At 49.2% G+C, this 19,651-nt stretch overlaps 1 protein-coding gene across 2 annotated transcripts in view; it reads right to left on the reverse strand.

Annotated features, from left to right (window-relative positions):
* LOC147665980 (serine/threonine-protein kinase Nek4-like) overlaps window positions 1-19,651 on the reverse strand; it is a 275,537-nt gene that overhangs the window by 121,056 nt on the left and 134,830 nt on the right. For both annotated transcript variants that reach the window (XM_086949353.1, XM_086949354.1), the window contains exon 7: window positions 18,685-19,218. In XM_086949353.1, coding sequence (XP_086805479.1) covers window positions 18,685-19,218 — 534 coding nt within the window. The remainder of the gene's footprint in view (window positions 1-18,684; window positions 19,219-19,651) is intronic.

Below are 19,651 nucleotides of genomic sequence, written 5' to 3' on the forward strand. Positions count from 1 at the left end.
GCCCTAACCCAGCGCGCCGGAGATACCTCAGGGGCCCACTGGATTTATTGGGACAACGAACTGCTCTACAGCGAGCAAAAGATTGCCGAGCTGGGAGCCAGCCGGGTGCTGGTGGTCCCCCTCCGCTTCAGAGACTTCCTCTTGAACCTGGCCCACGATGTGCCTCTTGCCGGGCACCTGGGACAAGACAAAACATACAGCCGCCTGGTGACCCACTTCTACTGGCCGAAGATGCGGAACGATGTTGCCAATCACTGCCGAGCCTGCCCCACCTGCCAGGCCAGCGGGAAGAGCGGCCGAAAACTCAAAGTTCCCCTGCAACCTTTTCCCATCGTCACCACCCCGTTTGAGCGGGTAGGAATAGACATTGTGGGGCCCCTGGAGCCCCGGAGAGCCCAAGGTCACCGGTTCATCCTAGTCCTGGTGGACCACGCCACCCGCTATCCCGAGGCCATTCCTCTTCGGACCGTGACGGCCCCAGTGGTGGGCCGAGCCCTGATGGGGATCTTCTCGCGGGTGGGCTTCCCCCGGGAAGTCGTCCGTGACAGGGGCACAAACTTTATCTCCAAGTACATGAAGTCCCTATGGCAACAGTGCGGGGTCACCTACAAATTCACGACCCCCTATCACCCGCAAGGAAACGGACTGGTAGAGCGGTTTAACCGCACCCTCAAGGGGATGATCATGGGCTTGGAGGAACCCCTACGTCGCCAATGGGACGTGCTGCTCCCGTGCCTCCTGTTCGCTTACAGGGAAGTCCCCCAGAAATCCCTGGGCTTCAGTCCGTTTGAATTATTGTATGGACACCCCGTCCGGGGCCCCCTCAGCCTGGTCAAAGAAGGGTGGGAGGTGGCCCCTCAGAAGACTCCCCCGGATGTATACAAGTACCTTTTAACTCTCCGTAACCAGACCCGGCGATTTAGGGAACTTGCCAAGGCCAACCTTGAAGCCAGCCAAGAGGACATGAAGCGATGGTATGATCAGCATGCCTCATCCATCGAGTTCGAACCAGGACAACAGGTCTGGGTGATGTCCCCGGTTGAACCTTGCGCTCTCCAGGACAAATGGATGGGACCCTTCAAAGTAGTAGAGCGCAAGGGACCAGTCACCTACCTGATCGACATGGAGTCACCTCGGAACCCCCTACGGGTCCTCCACGCCAATAGACTCAAGCCCCACTTTGTGCATACGGAACTTAGCCTCCTGATGGCTACTGACAGTGGGACTGAAGAAGACTCTGAGCCCCTTCTGGACCTGCTGAAAACGCTCGAGAAGGACGGCTCCGTGGAAGGGGTCAACCTCTCCGATGCCTTGTCCCCAGAGCAACGTCAAGACTGTCAAGACCTTCTGCTCCAGTTTGCCGACCTGTTTTCCCTCATCCCCGGGGTCACCCCCTGGTGCCTTCACGACGTGGATACCGGGGATAGCCCCCCTATCCGACACAGGGCGTACTGAGTACCGGATCGAGTGCGCACCTGCATCCAGACGGAAGTCTCCAAAATACTGGCTCTGGGAGTGATCGAGCCTTCCGACAGCCCCTGGGCCAGCCCGGTCGTTCTGGTCCCCAAGGCCGCCGCCCTGGGCGTCGCCCCCGAGCTCAGGTTCTGTGTGGACTATAGGGGTCTGAACGCAGTCACCAGGACCGACGCTCATCCCATTCCCCGGGCAGATGAGCTGATTGACCGTATGGGGGCCGCCCGCTACCTGAGCATCTTCGACTTGACAGCGGGCTATTGGCAGATCGATCCGCCTTCTCTACCCCGGATGGCCACTACCACTTCAAGGGGATGCCCTTCGGCATGAAAAACGCCCCCGCCACCTTCCAGAGACTCGTGAACAAGGTACTGGCGGGGCTCGAGGAATTCAGCGCCGCCTATCTGGACGATATCGCTGTGTACAGTCGCCACTGGGCAGAACACCTCCACCACCTCCGGGAGGTCCTGAACGCCCTCCGGCAGGCCGGGCTCACCATCAAAGCCAGCAAGTGCCAGATTGGCCAAGGGTCCGTGACCTACCTGGGACACCAAGTGGGAAGCGGTCTGGTGGCCCCCCTCCAGCTCAAGATCGCTGCCATCCAGGCCTGGGAACCTACGGTCACCCAAACAGAGGTCCGAGCCTTCTTGGGGCTCACCGGGTACTACCGGCGTTTTGTGAAAGACTATGGCAGCATTGTGGGGCCCCTCACAGAACTCACATCCAAAAAGAACCCCAAGACAGTCAACTGGACTCCTGAATGTCAGGCGGCCTTTGAGAAATTGAAGTCCGCCATGTGCACCGCCCCCGTACTCCAGGCCCCCGACTACAGCCAGGAGTTCATAGTCCAGACGGACGCCTCAGATCATGGCGTTGGGGCAGTCCTCTCCCAACTCAACACCGAGGGAGTTGACCAGCCAGTGGCCTTCATCAGCCGGCGCCTGCTGGCCCGAGAACCGCGCTGGAGCACCATCGAGCGGGAGGCCTTCGCCATGGTGTGGGCCCTCAAAAAGCTCCGGCCCTATCTCTTCGGTACCCACTTCCGGGTGCAAACAGATCACCGACCCCTACAATGGCTGATGCAGATGCGGGGAGAAAACTCAAAGCTGTTGCGTTGGTCCATCTCCCTGCAGGGGATGGACTTTACTGTGGAGCACCGCCCCGGCCAAGACCACGCCAACGCAGACGGCCTGTCCCGCTTCGTCCGCCTCAGCGAGGAGAGTACCCAAGAGGATGGTTGACTCTCCCTGCCTTCAGCTGGGGGGGACGCATGTTGGACAGGCCTCATGGAAGGCCCGATCCCTCCCCGCATGGCGGGGCACGGACCTCTGCTCCTCCTGTTTCCTAGACAAGAACTATCCCGGCAACCCACCGGGGCAACCCACGGCCCGTCCCCGACGGAACCCCAACTCCGGAACACCCCGGTATCGGCTGGCCCGGACCCCTTCCAGAACCACTGTCCTCGGCCCAGCCGCCATCTTGGACACTACACGACCAGGCCGCGTGGCCTCGGATCGACCTCAACCTCGGGCCTGGCCAGGCCCCGACATCGAGGCACCACCATCCGCCCAGGGGGTGAAGAGACCACTTGGCAGGTCAATGGGAGAAGGAGTGTCAATGGCTCCCCTCCGCCAGGTGTCGATCGCCCCCAGCCTCCCCGGGCGCTGGCTCCACCCCCCTGCTGGGTGTCTGGACTCCCTCATCCCGGACCTCCCGACCTCCAAGTGCGGGGGTCCGGACATCAAAGGGCGCCAGACCTATAACTGGGGCAGCTCCAGAGCAGGAAGGCAGTTGTATCCTGGAGTCGAGAGACACCGAGACAAAATCATCCTTGGAGGCCTGCTGGCGCTGCCGCGGCCCCTCTTTGTGAACCACCTTCTTAGCCTGCTGGCGCTGCCGCGGCCCTCCTCATCGTGAACCATCTTCGTAGCCTGCTGGCGCTGCCGCGGCCCTCCTCATCGTGAACCATCTTTGTAGCCTGCTGGCGCTGCCGCGGCCCTCCTCATCGTGAACCATCCTCGAAGCCTGCTGGCGCTGCCGCGGCCCTCTTCATCGTGAACCATCTTCGTAGCCTGCTGGCGCTGCCGCGGCCCTCCTCATCGTGAACCATCCTCGAAGCCTGCTGGCGCTGCCGCGGCCCTCTTCATCGTGAATCATCTTCGAAGCCTGCTGGCGCTGCCGCGGCCCATCCTTGCGAACCCTCCAGCTCGAGGATTGTGAGCTCCATCTCTTGCTGTGCTGTACCGGACCGGTACTCAGACTGTCCCGCTACCCTTTTTCCCCAAAGAGACTAGAATGGACGGGATCCTCGTAATCTGGTCCTGCTGTATCGCTTATCACCTTGCCTCAAGATATATATAAAAGTGTGCCGAACTCATCTCTGTGTGGTGTCCATCTGTGGGGGGGGGGGGAAGTTACCTGTCTGTACGATTACCGGAGAGGGCCCTCACCGGAGGCCTCTCCCCCTGTACTCGGCCAACCCACCGGGTCTCAGTCTAACATGGGGCTATTAGGGCAGGACGATGGTATGTGGTATTGCAAGTTAGTGGTGGTCTTGTCTTTGTCTTATAAACTCCCATGGAAAAAGGAGAGACGCAAAGACAGGCAGGCTGTGATGAAGGGAGGAGGCAGCCTGTTAGGGAGGGCGTTACTTTGCAAGTAACAGAAGGCATGTGTGTATCACCACCCGCTGCCGCCTGTATGTACACGCCACCGCCTTTGTGTGCCCACGAGCGCGCTACCCAGTGTCTCCCCCATATTGCCGACTGGTGCCTCTGCACCGCCGTGAGCAAATTACTCCTGCCATTGTGAGAAATGGCGCCAATCCCTGCTTTCTAGAAAACAATGTTTCAGAATATAGCTTTGCTGATTAAACCCTCGCTGCCGATACGCGGAGTGGGATCGTTAACACAGTCGAGAGGCATAAGTTGGTAATTAACTATTCCACAATAGAACTTCGTAACTACTAGTGGTCACATTATTTAACCTCAGCAAACACAGGGGGGGGGGGGGCGGCGCACACGTTCCTGCTCACAATCCTCCATGCTCTCCGGTGCATGGTCCGAAACGCGGTACTCGGTCCCACCAGCACCCCACTGCGGAGCTGCATGCCACACCTGCCCAACTGTGCCAACTCTTCTTGTTGCCCCCGCATCCCACACCACCAAAACACATGTATTTGGCGCTCCCTGCCATGACTGGTGGAGCAGCCCCCGCCCACCCCGTACAGACCCGATTCGCCAGACCGCCCCATAGGACATAGCCGGCCTCCCCGCTTTCCTTATCTGAGAAATTCCTTTCCTCGGACGGCCCCTTCCCTCCTTTCACCCTGTGACTAAACCCAACGCTGCCTCTTGCCTGGCTGCCTAAGTTAGTGCCCCGTCCCTCCCACCCACCCCGCCGCTCCCCTTGGCGCGCTTTACCTCCCTCCCACCTTTCTCCCTTCGTGCTGCGACGTCAGAGACAAGGTAGTACCAAATCCCTGCTACCCCAGCAATCTTTCACCGAGGGGTGGGGGGGGGGCGCTAAACACTTCTGTTGAAAGCACCCAACTGACCATTGCTGCACTGCACACTCCTAAAACCACAAACTGTCCCTCCTTTGGACGGCCTCGCCCGCCGCCCCCCCCCCCCCCCCATTAACCCTTGAACCAGACCCCTCGCAACCTCTTCCTTCGTTGCCTAAATAACTGCCCCCCACCGCTCCCCCTGGAGCGCTTTTGCCTCCGTCTAAACCCTAATCAGGATCCTCTATCCTGATTCCTGAACCTCCCTCGCCAAAAATAGCAGAGATGCTGCCCTTCCAGCATCATCTGGCCCTCTCTGGACTCAGAATTGTAGTGGCCTTGGCTGTTGGAGCTGCCAGTGCTGGTTGTGGTGGATCAGTCGGACACAAACCCTCTAAAAGGGTAGTTATGTGGGGGGTGCCTCTGCTAAGTAGAGCTGAAATACTTGGGCTGCAGTGGGAGGCAGTGTCTCCTCTGCTAAAACTGAAAGCAAACAAACAGAAAGTCCTGTTCCTTCCCATTCGATTTCATAGCAGAGGAGACTTCCTGCCTCCCACTGCAGCTGAAATGACTGCCTGTTTCTTTCTTTCAGTTTTAGCAAAGACATCCTGCCTCCCACTGAAACTGAAATGACTGCTGTTGGAAGGGGCGATCCCAGGTGGGGCCAGAATATGTACCCGACCACCCTGTGACCCACCTCTCCCAGGACTACTGCCGAGCACTGGCGGGAGACCCCTCAGGGAGAGGTTCTCGAATCTAGGATCGCACGCGCTGAGCTAGCACCACTCGACAAAGGGACACCACACTGTAGGATTCAAGAGAACGTATTCTTTATCTCTTCAAGCCAATGGATCTTTATGATCCGCAGATTCTTATGTACAAACCGAGGACAGGCTCAAAAAGTCCCGGTAGGGGTTAGGGTAGCGGGACAGTCTTGGTGTTCAAGATAGATGCAGGTGCGTATCCGGCGCACAGCTCTCAATCCTCGAGCTGGGGGATACAGGTAGTTCTTGGGTCCAGCCAGACCAGGATAGTCTCTGAGCCACGATTGAATCAGCAGGGCTCGAGCAAAGATGAGGCAGTTCTTATGGTCTTTCGGGAGCCGCAATCGAATCCGCAGGGCTCCGGAGTTCCCAAGGTTGCCAGGGAGCCGCGATGATGTCAGCAGGGCTCAGATGGATTTGAGCAGAAGTCCTTCTCTGCTGGTTAGGAGCCGCGACCACGTCTGCGGGGCTCAGATGGATTCGAGCAGAAGTCCTTCTCTGCTGGTTAGGAGCAGCGACCACGTCTGCAGGGCTCAGATGGATTCGGGCAGAAGTCCTTCTCTGCCGGGTAGGAGCCGCGACTAGGTCAGCAGGGCTCAGATGGTTTAGAGCAGAAGTCCTTCTCTGCTGGGTAGGAGCCGCGACTAGGTCAGCAGGGCTCTCGTAGTTCCAGGTTACAACTGCCTGATCGTCCCAGAGCCACCCTTGATATAGGACTGCTCCTCTTTGATGTCCGGAGTCCTCCCAGGCGAAGGTCTTAGCCCCTGGGGGCCGGTTGTTGTGGGTTCCACCTCGGCGGCTCCTTTCATCCTTTCAAGTTGGGTCTGGGGGGGATCCCAGACACTCAGCAGGCCTGGAGCCAGCCCTCAGGGAGGCCGGAGGGGCGATTGAAACTCATCTCTCGAGGGGAGGTGGGAGGTGTGATCGAGCTACTCCTCCCTCTCTCGCTCACGGGGAGCGCTCTACCTCCCCAGCCGGGCATGGCACGCCGAGGTCGGGCTGGGGCCGGGGCGGCCATCTTAGGTGCGGGGACAGGGGCATCGGCCTCGGGTACCAGGAAGATGGAGGGCGAGGACGGGGAAGCCCAGTGTCGGGGATGTGGTCATGGAGGGAATGGTCGGGTGAATCAGGGCCATGGGGAGGTGCACGGGTCAGGAGGGGTCACTACGGGTCAGTGAGGACAACGCCACGAGGCCGGGTCCAACAACTGCCTGTTCCTTTCTTTCAGTTTTAGCAAAGGAGACATCCTGCCTCCCACTGCAGCTGAAGCATTTCAGCTCTAAAAGTTTAATCCCCTCCTGGGAGGGTTAGCTCTTAGCAGAAAGGAGACAAAGTTTCCTTTAAATTTACACAGGCAGGTGCCGCAACGCCCACAGGGCTTCAAGTTACCAACAGAAAAATGCCAGCCAGCCATGTGTTTTTAAACAGCCTGCAAATTGCTGGTCTTGACACTAAACATGCTTATAAATAAATAAGTATATATACATTTGAAATGTGACTTTTCTGTCTTTGTTCCATTTTATTATCAGTCATGGACCATATAGGCAGCTATAGAACACAAATAAAAGTGTTTTCTATTTATATTTGCTGTTCAAAGTATGCACAGACAAGTGCTGACAATACAGCTTTAGGAGACTGTTTTTTGTACTGCATGGGACATCAAAATAATGAGCTGGGAACCCTAATCCTAAAACTGGAAGTATGTTGCAAGATTAGCACATTTATTTCCTCCACCCTGATCCCTGGTTAATGCCATAATAGCAATAGTTTAACATATCTGAAACTCTACGCTGCCGTCAATAACCTGCTGAGTTACTTCAAGTGTCTGGGAATGTACCCTCCATTCAGACAACTCGCTCTCATTCTCGCCCTTCACTTTAACGCTCACCCTGCACTCACAGCGATCACAAAGCACTCACACTGATCACCATGCACTCACACCATTCACCCGCTCACCCTGCCCTCACACTGATCACCATGCACTCACACCATTCACCCGCTCACCCTGCCCTCACACTGATCACCATGCACTCACACCATTCACCCGCTCACCCTGCACTCACAGTGATCACTCTGCACTCACAAGGCACTTCCGCTGTTCACCCTGTACCTCACCCTGCTGTCACACAAGCACACTACTCACCCTGCACTCACAGAACACTTCACTCACCTGTCCCCCTGACTGCTCAATCTGCAATCTCACTCAAACAATCCCATCACTAACCATATATTCATTTGTCCCACTCTGCACTTACATCCGCACCCAAATTCATATGGTCAACTAACTCACCCTGCACTCGCTCCTCCTACCTTACTCTCACACTGTCGCATGGCTCACCCTGCACTCACATGTGTACTCCTGCCACACAGCGCAGAGGGTTAATGTGCCTGCTACAAAGAACGTGTACCATCCAGATCAAAGAAGTGAGTGTGGGTAAACTATGAGTAGCGCTATAAAAAAATGAAATATTGGCCAGAAAGGTGCTATAGCGAGATGGGGTGCATTGTTAGTGAGTGGTAGTGAGAAAATTAATGGAGAAGGAGGAAATGAGGGAGGGGGCGCCAAAACAGACCGTTGCACTGTGTGCGACCAGCACTAGGGCCAGCCCTGGAAGGAAGTGTTAGCCCCCCCTGCGAAGTTCGGGTCTAGATGCGCCTCTGTACACGAGTATGGGCATGTCGTGCCCCATAAAGGTTTTCATCCTAAATTACAAAAGGACAAATTTACATGCATTGCAATCCAGCCTTTCAGGGGGCCCCTTGATAGAGGCAGCTCTGTTTTTGCCCTGATGGCCTGGAATAATTCCTAAACAGATTCTTGTAAATACGGATTTGTTTCATTTCTTTTTAATGTGATTGATGTGAGAGAGTCTATCGCTATTTGCAGAGAAATGTTTTTGTTTCATGCAACAACCATAAAAAAGTTTATTTTAGATCAAAAAGGGTCCTCACATATGAGAAATTGGAGGATATCCCAGATATTAGTCGCTGTAAAATTAGTGGGCTGCTGCTTTGTTACAACAGTGAAAACACACATCACTATCTCTGAATATTAGATGTAAACACTTTTAGAATTTCGACCATAGCGCCTGTGCACCGTTAGTAGCCTGGCTAAAGAGGGTATGGCAGAGCTGAAAGTGAATCATGTAATCTCAAAGCCGTTCTGAACAGGGGCACCCAAAATCCTTAACATGTCCTTGCCACCACAAAGTCTGTCAGACAACATTGCTCTGAAGAAAATAGGCAACATCATTAATTTATTATCAGTTATATATTTTTTTAAACATAAGCATGATGTGTCTGAAACCCCCAATGCTTTAGGCAAGTAATTTATCGTACCACTAAGAAATTCTCAATTATGTGTTCTTTCAGCGCCCTCTCTGTGGACTTTCACCTTTCTCTTCGGATCCATAACTGGCTGGTGGGCAATTATCCCATTATAATACTGCCCAAAACTATTGTTAAGGGTTTCTAGAGAAGAATTGTTTCTTGTGTACCAACTCTGAGCTAGGGAGTGCTTGAAAAATTTGACAACACTGTCTCCCTTACAGTGCCTGTCTTGGCTGAAAACGTCTGCCTAATATTCAGCTTTGAGAGAGACTGCCATCAAAACTCTCTTCCCTTTCAGCTCGTCTTATTTATGTGAGATTGGGTTTGCAGCACTTGCGGGATTAAAGACCCAAGTACCGTTCAAGACTGGATGTGGAGCACAACCTGAGGATGGCAGTCACAAAAAAACATCCAGAGATTGATAGTCTCTGTGGCTAAAAACCAGCACACCCGTCACATTTATGTTGGTTGTGTTATCATTAATCTATGTCCTGTATAAAACAAAGCATCCTAGTAAAAAGAATTTGCGCACATTTTATCTTGGGAAATTGTGTTCTGCTGTGTGTAATAAGCCTCTGTCATTTCACCACAGCCACGCACAAACCTGCAGTTTACTAAACACTCTTATTGTGTTGAACATTATATGCCGGATATGGCCCATGATATGCGTGTGGCGGTCGATTATGTAGTGTACCAGATTCTAGGAATTTCTGTCACGTGGTGGGGGGACCCAACATCTAAAAAAATTCAGCTGGGGGGGGGGGGGGGGGGGGGGCGGGGGGGGAAATCAACCTACAAAAGTTTGAAGACCTCTGATCTAGTGTGAGTCCATCTTTTCAATTGGCTGGCGTCTGTGCTACCTCTGCCTGATTGTAGGCACCTACCTTTTTAGGTCTCGCTCGAGACCTATTGCTGCCGAGTTGCTTGTCAAGGGAGATAGACCTGGGCACGAGCGCCGATTGCACATCGTACACGCGCATGCCCAGCCCCCCCCCGGAGCCGTGCACATCTTTTGCTCCACATTCCACATTCACAGCGGCAGCCTCTCACAATCACGCGCGCACACAGCCACACTCACGGAAGCACACACATGCGCGCACACACGCTGGCACACACACACACACACACACACACACACACATTCCCCACCACTTACTGGGCTCTTTTGTCATTGGCTCCTTCATGTACGACAATTTGTACATGCATGGATTTGAAGATTCGGAGGCAGTAAGCAATTTCTGAGATTATATTTTCTGTGGATCTTTTGTGCGGGTGTAACGGAGGGGGGGGGGGCCTAAAAAAGAGAGAGCATTGTTGAACGTAGCCGTCTGATGAGGAATGCAGTTCAGGCACCTGTCCTAATCAGCCAATAGCATAATATCGTGTCCGGATTAAAATGAAGTGTGGGCCTCCCATGTAAGAGCGTCCGTGCACCCCCTCGTTTACGGCATACATGCTGCACTTCCGTTCTCGTTAGGCGCACGCTCAACGAGCAAGTAGTTTATAGCTGATAGCTGACCTGTATTTAATATTCATCAAATCCTCGGTGCCTGTATTCACAATTACATTTTCTTAGCTCACGCGGGATGTGGTACACTAAAAAACGCATGCATGAATAGTGTTGTCTTCACAAATGATGTATAAACCCATGCATGTATAGTGCTGTGTGTTAAAATGATGTGTATCCCATGCATGCATTGTGCGGTGTGCTTAAATAATCTAATGTAAACAATGGTTCTCTGTTGAGTAAATAACTGCAAGTTTGGGGCAGAATCGGGTATTCGCCTTAAGTAGGACACATGTTTTTGAGCATGGTTTTTAAAATACTGCATTCGAGAATGTCGAGTAAACTGCATACAACCGCATGCACCTTAGGGGCGACAATGTATGTATTGCAGTGCTTGTGAAATGGTTCAAAAGGAACCTTTCAGCCCCCTCAGTAGTGCGATAAGTGCGCTGGGAGCAGGACGCGGAGAGAGCTGGTGCCACCCTGCCCCTTTATTCGGCACTTTACATAACATGGAGGTGATGCCACCGGAACTGCCCAGTGAGGTGTGTTCACTGGGCAGTGAACACACCTCACTGGGCAACGCCGGCTCGTTCCTAATGCCAGGGAGCCCGAGTTAATGCCAACTGTACCGCTCTTAAATTAAAGGCCATTACAGTGCAGCACATCTGCTTATTGGTGTGTCAGTACAGACGTGAAACTAGCGCGGTGGGCACAGGTGCTGTGCCACCTACAACTGGCACCGTGCCCACAGCAGGCACCAACTTTGATTCCTGACAAAGGAGCTTGTGTGGTTGGCACTCTGTGGCCCCGCTGCGTCTTACATGTGGGGTTATATAAATTGGGTGCACGTGGGAATAGGGGAGCCTGCACCAAGCGGTGGGTGCAGCGTGAGGCGGCCCTGGTGCGGAGCGGGTGGAAGGATGCTGGTGCCTGTGGCGGAATCGGCGCGAGCGCTCACGTGGCGTTTTAAGTGCAGAATTTCAACCAGCCCCCTCGTTTCTTTAGTCAGTGGTAAAGGGAGGGAAGGAGAAGCACTGGGGTGGGAGTGGGCGGGGGCGGAGTGGGAGGTGGGCGGGGGCGGAGTGGGAGGGGGGTGGGGGGCGAGGCTGACGTTTTGAGATCCCCAGGTTGGGATTCAAGACCCTGTCAAGGTCCGTTTATTGAAGGCGGGCGCACTCCATAAACATGGGGGGTCATTCTAAATAAGGGAAGTGGATCGAGTCTCACAAGAACTGTGTAACAACCGCAACCCCAGTAGGAACGAGCTTGTTCAGGATTGTAATCATTATTCTAGAAGAATAGTTGATTTAAATAAACTATTAATAAACATTAGAGGAATATTTTCTCTCCTTTCGAGCTTGTATTTTTTCACAGCCATGACTTTTTCTCTTCACACAGACTATTTTATATGCTAAACGTAAATAGAATTCTTAGAATAGCATTGTAAGACTTTGGCTATCGCAAACTAAAGCAGAGTTCGGCTGTGAATAATTGCCATGAGGATAAGAGTTACTCTAATGTTAAGTTTAGCACAAAGTCCCGAAATTATCCACCAATAGGCCACTAAATTAGTCAGGCTTGTTGCCAAGTGTTTCTTGAATAGTCTGGTGGTGTAACTGGTTTAGTTTCCCGTTTCTTCTCAGTGTTGTATGTAGTGGACAATTTGTCTATTATGGAGGTTGCTGATAAAATATGCTTTCAAGTTACATTTTTTTAGCAGAATAGCGAAAGTCGTAAAACAGAAGTGTTTTGGGGAGAGACCTCAGTAGAAACATAGAGTCACTCGCGGAAAGGCAAACCCTAACTAACATTTGTATCCCTTGGGGTATACCAAGGGCAATCCTGGTTCTTTCAAAGAGCACTCCTAGAATGAGCCAGCATAGTCTGGAGCGCTGACCGAAGGGGAAAGAGTTGGGAGTTTCATTAGGAATAGAGCATTATTTTCATTCAGAAGTGAAATTAGTGACTGTAAATAAGTTCCTTGCTAGTAGTGGATGCAACGTAGTATATCAATCACATTGCAAACCATATAGAAAAGTAGAAACACTAGTAATGCAAAAACATCAGTAAGCTTAAGGCCTCTATTTAAAATTAAAATAGTATGCTCAAATCAATTAGCATATTTGCCACGACAGGCTCGATGTGTTCGACTGATCCTATTTCCCTATTCAGTTTACTTTCTGTGATCATTTGAAAGTTGCTGCTGATAGTTAAAAAAATAAATAAAAAAAGTCGTTGCTGCTGCTCCTTCCGTAGTGCATTTGACCTATGGATTTTTGAGGAAAGCCATGTTAAACTCACTAGGAGTACATTATTGTTAACACTCTACTTATTTTTAAAATGTTATTCCCGTCCAGTCTTCCACTTGACAAAAATACACAGATGTTCTGTAGCGTGTCAAGCATCGTTTGTTTTTGTGGCTCTTAGCTCTGTCGGCTGCTTAGTTTCAGCAACATGAATACAGAAATATTTTTTTGAGGGGGGGGGGGGGGCATTTGACCATTCACAGATTTGCTATAGCATGAACCAAAATAAAAGGAATATGAGGAGTTCAAGCTGAGCCATTGAGCCGAAAGGAAGCTGCCTCATAAAAGCTTTAAATAGTGTAGTCCTGGACAAAGGAGGAGCTTAAATGTACATGCTTCTTTCTTCAAGAGGGCATGAGGTTGGGTAGTTAAACTCTAAATAATATATTCTTTTTATATATATCCTATTTCCATCCTCTCTTTGTAGAGTTAGAGATCAGAAGACGGGAGGATGAGTACAGATTTTCAAGTAAGTAGCCTCTCCGGATGTCCTCTTCTGAAGCGCCCCTGTCCTTTGGTGGTGGTAGGCACACTTAGTTTTGAATCAAAACAGAATGCATGAAGGACTGGTAATGTGTAGGCACATCTGCAAGCAGTGGTAGCAAAGTATAAAACAGTAACTCAATTACAGAAATGGCCTTGGCGCCAGTAAGTGGAGAAGTGTGGCTCACTGGTTAGAGCAGGCAGACCCTGAAGCAGAGGTCAGACCTGGGACCAGGGTTCAATTCCCGACGCAGCAGGGTCTTGAGCTCAAATGTCCATAGACTCGATAATTCTCGCTTCGGTGCCTGACCTAATCATGGGTTCACACTCTGCAACTCTGGGCATTAAGCTTGCTTAATCTCCACAACGGCCCACCCCCCGCGGCGGGATGCCTGGCTTTCACCTTGGCGATGCCCTGTAAGGGCTATCTCACAGGGAAAAGCCAGGACGGGTTCCCAAGGCAAGCGCGGAGATACCCCTTCGGGGGTCTATTCAGGCGCTATATAAGAAACATAATAATAATCTAATAATGCAAATGAAAGTCCGTAAACTGAAGAGTAAAAATGTACGGTTTGAAAATAGCCAGGAATCCACCTGTCTGTTCTTCTGAACTACTGTAAAATGTGTAAGTTTTCTTGACAATTCTAAAAACTGCCTCAGTGACAGAATAAAAACACTGAGAAACACACATTGTATTGAGAAGTCGAGTAGATATAGTGTGTATATTATGACTATCTACACACCTCTTAATCAGCTACTTCCACCTAGCAGTGTTTGCATGGGAAAACTCCACAGAGAAATTACTGTAGCAAGTTTAAAGTCTAGCGGTTTTTGGCGTTCATGATCAGGTCTTGAAAGACCCCGAGGTGGAGAGAGGGATTTTATTCTGGTTTCCGTGTTTAGCGTCTGAAAACTGGTCGCCTGAATCTTGCATTACAGTTTGTTCAAAGCCACTTCCCTTTGTTGGTTTCGCCTGGGCGATACTGAGCCAACATATATCAGTCCTATAGAAACAACGACTATATAACCTATTGGAAGATGGAAAGGACATTGTAAACCCGGGGTAAAAGTATTACAATTGTGTACATTGTTTTCACGTTTGCATGACGATCCTGGTCAACCGGGCTTGCAGGTGTGAGTACTTAAGAAAACCAGTTAAAGGAATTTAGCAGTTGCAGTTTTTTATATTCTGTAGCATTTTTTTTTTATTGATATAGGAGATATGTTTGTCGAGGATGACAAGAAAATCTTGTCACTGCCCACAAAAGCAAAGTTAAATGTTTTGGTACTTAAGGGAATTTGACTATTTTATGATAGCTGTGTGGATACACACACTTTTTGAAGTGATCTCCATGCCCCTCATAGGATACAAGTTCCATCAGGGCTAACTCTACTTTTCAATTTTTGGAGCTGGTGATGTGAGCAGAATTGCTTTGGATAATTGCAACTTATTCCAGTGCTGTGGTACTACAGAGTGCCACACTATTGTTAACAAAACGAGTTAATCATTTAAGAATATGTGTTCGCAGTAATTAGTATGAAATCTATAACACCTCAGTTGAAAACCTAGAAATCTGAGGTTTATGACAGTTTCACTGCCCAGCAGGCCATCTAGTGTGGCTACTGCATCACAAACTTGTTTTAAATAGTTAGTTACTTGCCAGGTTTTCCAAAAGATGGGGCTGCAGTCATAGATTTGGTTTTGTAAATGTAGGTAAAGCACTTAAAAAGACTGGTTCACACAGACCTTCAATACAGCGAACAATGTGCCGTTTTATTGGTTCTTTTATTGTATGATTTATTGTTGCCGTCATCCTACCGTAATTCTATTGTATTTTTTAATTACCGTATATTTAGTTCACAATTGCTGTTTTTTTGGTGTACGTTCATTTAGTAATCGTTAGTAATTTACCCTACTGCACTTGTACCCATTGATATGCTCTCTTGAAATTTAGCTGCTGTCAAACTCTCAGGATGTTGTTTCTTAGAACAAAGTGTGTGCATGTAGAAAACCTCTCACTTCATTCATGACCGATGTTCTTCTGACCCCATCGCATATATTTAGCTCTTGATATTTACCTAATCGTTATCTAGCTTACTGTATATCCCCCCCCCTTCCGCTGGTGTTTTAGCAGCGATTTAGCCTACACCTGTTTTATCAGTTTTCCTGTACACAACAGATTAGAAGGAAAAGACAAACCGAAGATGTACTGACGCATGACCAGATAAAACTCTATTTGTCCTAGGCAGCGTCTGGTGCTTCATTGATATGTCTGCTGCTGGTTGAAGTGGCCACCTTTAAGGAGCAGAGGAGAAAATAAGCTTTTTCGGTGCTTTTCTGCTTTGAAAAGCTTGTGCTGCAGGGTGGTGGGCTGTATTCCTGGGATCATCATGAAAACCCTTATTGTTAAATAGGAGGAAATAAAATCATTTGCAGGCAAATTACAGAGGAAAGGAGTGGGCTCAGGGAGATCTCGTCCTTTTTAGGTCTTGCCTAGGTAGCGCGCATGCGCAATCTCTCAAGACATGCTGTATCTACTGTATGGGTATTCTTCCACTTCCACGGCCTTCAGTTGACATGGCGTGTCAGAGCGTGTGGTTTAAATGCCTCTTGAGTACAGAGCCGCTACTATTCTACTGGGCCTCTATGCTGAAATCAGAAACGTGTGGGAAACTTGCGGACCACCATCTGCACCTGCCCCCAATCCTGCAATTGTCTAGGGATGCGGGCTGCCCATGAAGCAATAGCCTGTCCCGTGCAGAACAAGAGTTACTAGAACATACGTGGAAATACCAGCTGCCTTCAGCCATGAGCTGTGCAACTGTTATATACCAGGTTTATGGTCCATCCCAGCCATATTTTGCACCGGCCTAATGCCCATACCACCAGGTATGCAAATCCCCTTTATTTATGCATAGATGCCAACATTTGATGAATGTTTAATTTCTCATTTGCATTAACCTTCATTTGAGAGCTTGAATCGATAGTAGTAATCCCCAAAAAGGCAAAGCTTTCCACACAGTTCCAGGCCACACTTTTCAACACCACACATTTCCAATCCATACCACATAATTCAACACAAAACCAGATAATTCAATTCAACAACACAATGTCACAACACACACATCCAATCCACAACACACAATTCCACTACATGCCACAAAATTAAACAGCACACTACATAATTGAACTCCACTACATACCACTCCACAAAATACCATTCCACTTAATTACACTACATAACACACAATCGCTGTCCACATAATTCCAGTACAATTAATACCATGTAATTACCAACCACATAATTCCACATCACACCATGCCACATAATTTCACTACACAAATCCACTCCTCTTCTATCATTCCACAACACGCAATTCCAAGCCACACACTTCCACAAATAACTAATCCAACCCACATAATTCCACAGCACATACATACACTCCATAACACATGGTAAAAAAAAAACATTGCCATTTGCAATGCCAAATGCTCTAACTCAAACAAATGCGAGACCGATTGCATTGCAAATGCTTGTTCTTTTTGTTTAAGCACTCCATGAGAACACATGTGTTTTCCATCTCTCTCGCTCTCATGTGCTTTTACCCCCTCGCGCTCTGCCAATGTGCTTCTCTTCCCTCACCCGCACTTGTGTTGCTCTCTCTTGCCCATGCTCTCTCTTGCCCATGTGCTTCTCTTCCCTCACACGCACTTGTGTTGCTCTCCCTTGCCCGTGTGCTTCTGCCCCCACTGCACACCATGTGGCCCTCTTATGCCGAATGCTTCTGCCCCCACACTCCAAGTTGCTCTACTTCACCCATGTTCTCTCCCTCTAGCTGCTTCTCGCTACCAGTGTTCCTTCACCTCTGCCTGCTCCTGCAACCCTCTTATCCTTCATTTGATTTTTTTTAAAGAGCATTCGAGCTCCGTTTGAAAACAGTGCATTCACACTACTTATTTTGTTGTTGTTTTTTTTTACTTACCAACCCATCTCAGCTTGGTAAATATAAAAAACAGTGGTGTTCTTTGTAGGCGCATGCGTGTTGAATGCATGTATGTGCCTACAAATGCTGCAAGGGTCACGTCATCAGATTGTTTTTGCACCATGGTTCACAGCAGCTTAAGTGCTGTACAGCTTACAGAAACATTAGCAAAACCAAAAGCTATTATAGGAGTGATCTATTGCCTTTGCATATGCTAGTTTTGTTTTGTTTTAATCATTAGAATTGAAGATGGTAAGTACGAAATGCAAATTTAAGAAAGAGGACAGAGTGGATATAACTAGAAGTCCTGATGAAGCGTTATGTGAAAGACGTGTTGGCATTCAGAATAACGCATTCCATGTATTGCTGAATTATACAGCACTTGGAATGTACCATTGGATGATAATGTTTGAATAATAAAAGTGCTTATAGACAAATACAAAATGTGAATGATTGTCTCTCAACGAAGAAGCAACACAAGTGACAATTAACCTATTGAAATAAAGGAGGTGCTCAAAAGTTTATCAAATAAAGAACGCATTAGGAATCGAATAGTTACTACATCTATTGAACGCGCAATGACAACCTACATTTCAGGAACCTACTTGTTATGGCATCTCTTCAAAAACCACTGAGACCTTACGTACACATTAGGAACCTTCTTGTTGCTATGTATCTCTTGAACACGCACTGACCCCCCTACACTTTAGGAACCTATATATTTTGTTCCTTCATAATAAATGATCTCCGAACAGAACCCCGGGCTTGCTTGGTTTCCAGAGCTCTGCTGCTCCAAGCTAGGGTTGTGCTGTAAACTTAGCAGCACACAAACTAACACGACATATGAGGTACATACACAGGACATTCTGTTAGACCTGGCACCATCCACACACAGAGTTCATATTCAAACATGCGCGCAAATCACATCTAACGTTTTCAGCACAGTAAAGATAAACACCTGCCCTCCTTGACACCACCAAGAGCAAGTCACAATAAAATGCCAAACACCCCAAATACCGATGCATGGTAGCTATGGCGGTGAGCATCAACAGAGGCTGAGTTGTCTGCAATGCATGTAGTGTACAGCTTATGCATCACTACACAGCAGTGGCAACTAATGTAACCACAAACTGTGCTTTTTGTCACAACAATCTACCTTTCCATTACATTTATTAGCTGTTGAATTCCATTGTGTTTTCAGAGGGATTTTAGCCCTCAAACCTTTCAGCCAGTTGTCATTGCTCTTCCTTAAGTGCCACCGGTTTGACATAAGATTACATACAGTTAACCACAGCTGCTGAGGGGATAGGCTCATAGCACATGGCTTACCTGCACAGACAGCTTCTCACTGTTTGGAACTAGCTGTAAAAGTTTCAGTGTGTCATCACTCTCTGCCATATCTCGAGATGGAGTCTGTCCGGATGCCCTGGACTCCGCTCTTGCGTCTTGGTTTGTATGTGCCTTTGGCCGGTTCGGCTTCAGCTGCGGCCCACTGGCCTTCTTCCTTGGTTCCGGGTCATCGGAGACACTCGAGTGTCTCTGTCTCTTCTCCTGTATCAAATGATCACTGTTGGAGCCCCTCCGGTCACCGTGTCTCTGGCTCTCGACCTGTATCAGATGATCACTCTTCGAGCCCCTGCGGTCACTGTGTCTCTGGCTCTCGTCCTGTATCAGATGATCACTCTTCGAGCCTCTCCTGCCATCGGAGGACATATCAATATCCACTTTGCTCAATGTTGCTATAGAGACGTCAGTGCTGTTGTTGCAGTTTCTGTCGGAGCTCAACATGGGTTCAGGAGAGGACTTCTGCTGCGCACCGATGCCCACTGGCTTGATTTTCACTGGACTCTTTTTTTTAGTTTCCTATAAAAAGAAAAAGAAATATTTGAAACAATTATCCAAACCCCAACATTTGTGACTACTATGTATCTATTTTTCTGTTTTTTAAAAGAACGCTCTTTTGCATTTTTATAGCTGTGAGCCACACAAAGATTGGAGAGAGCTGGTCCAGAGAAATGATTACACTCTAAAATATGTCCTCCTGCCAAGAGCATATTTCAGACTGAGCCAGCAACAGAACTAACGTCAATGCATGAACCTTAAAACCAATCTGCACTTTAAAATAAAGTCAAACTGCCTTAGCCTCACTATCTTATTCCTCCTTTTATCTTACACCCTCCTGTCAGGATGGCTTTTGTCTGAGGAAGAGAAACCTATTATCAGATTGATTTTCAAAACCACTATTAACACATTGCCTTTATCAAGAAAATGAAGCCATTTTCTAAAAAAAAACAAA

This window comes from Lissotriton vulgaris, unplaced genomic scaffold (genome assembly GCF_964263255.1).
Source record: "Lissotriton vulgaris unplaced genomic scaffold, aLisVul1.2 SCAFFOLD_1444, whole genome shotgun sequence".
Taxonomy (NCBI): Eukaryota; Metazoa; Chordata; class Amphibia; order Caudata; family Salamandridae; genus Lissotriton; species Lissotriton vulgaris.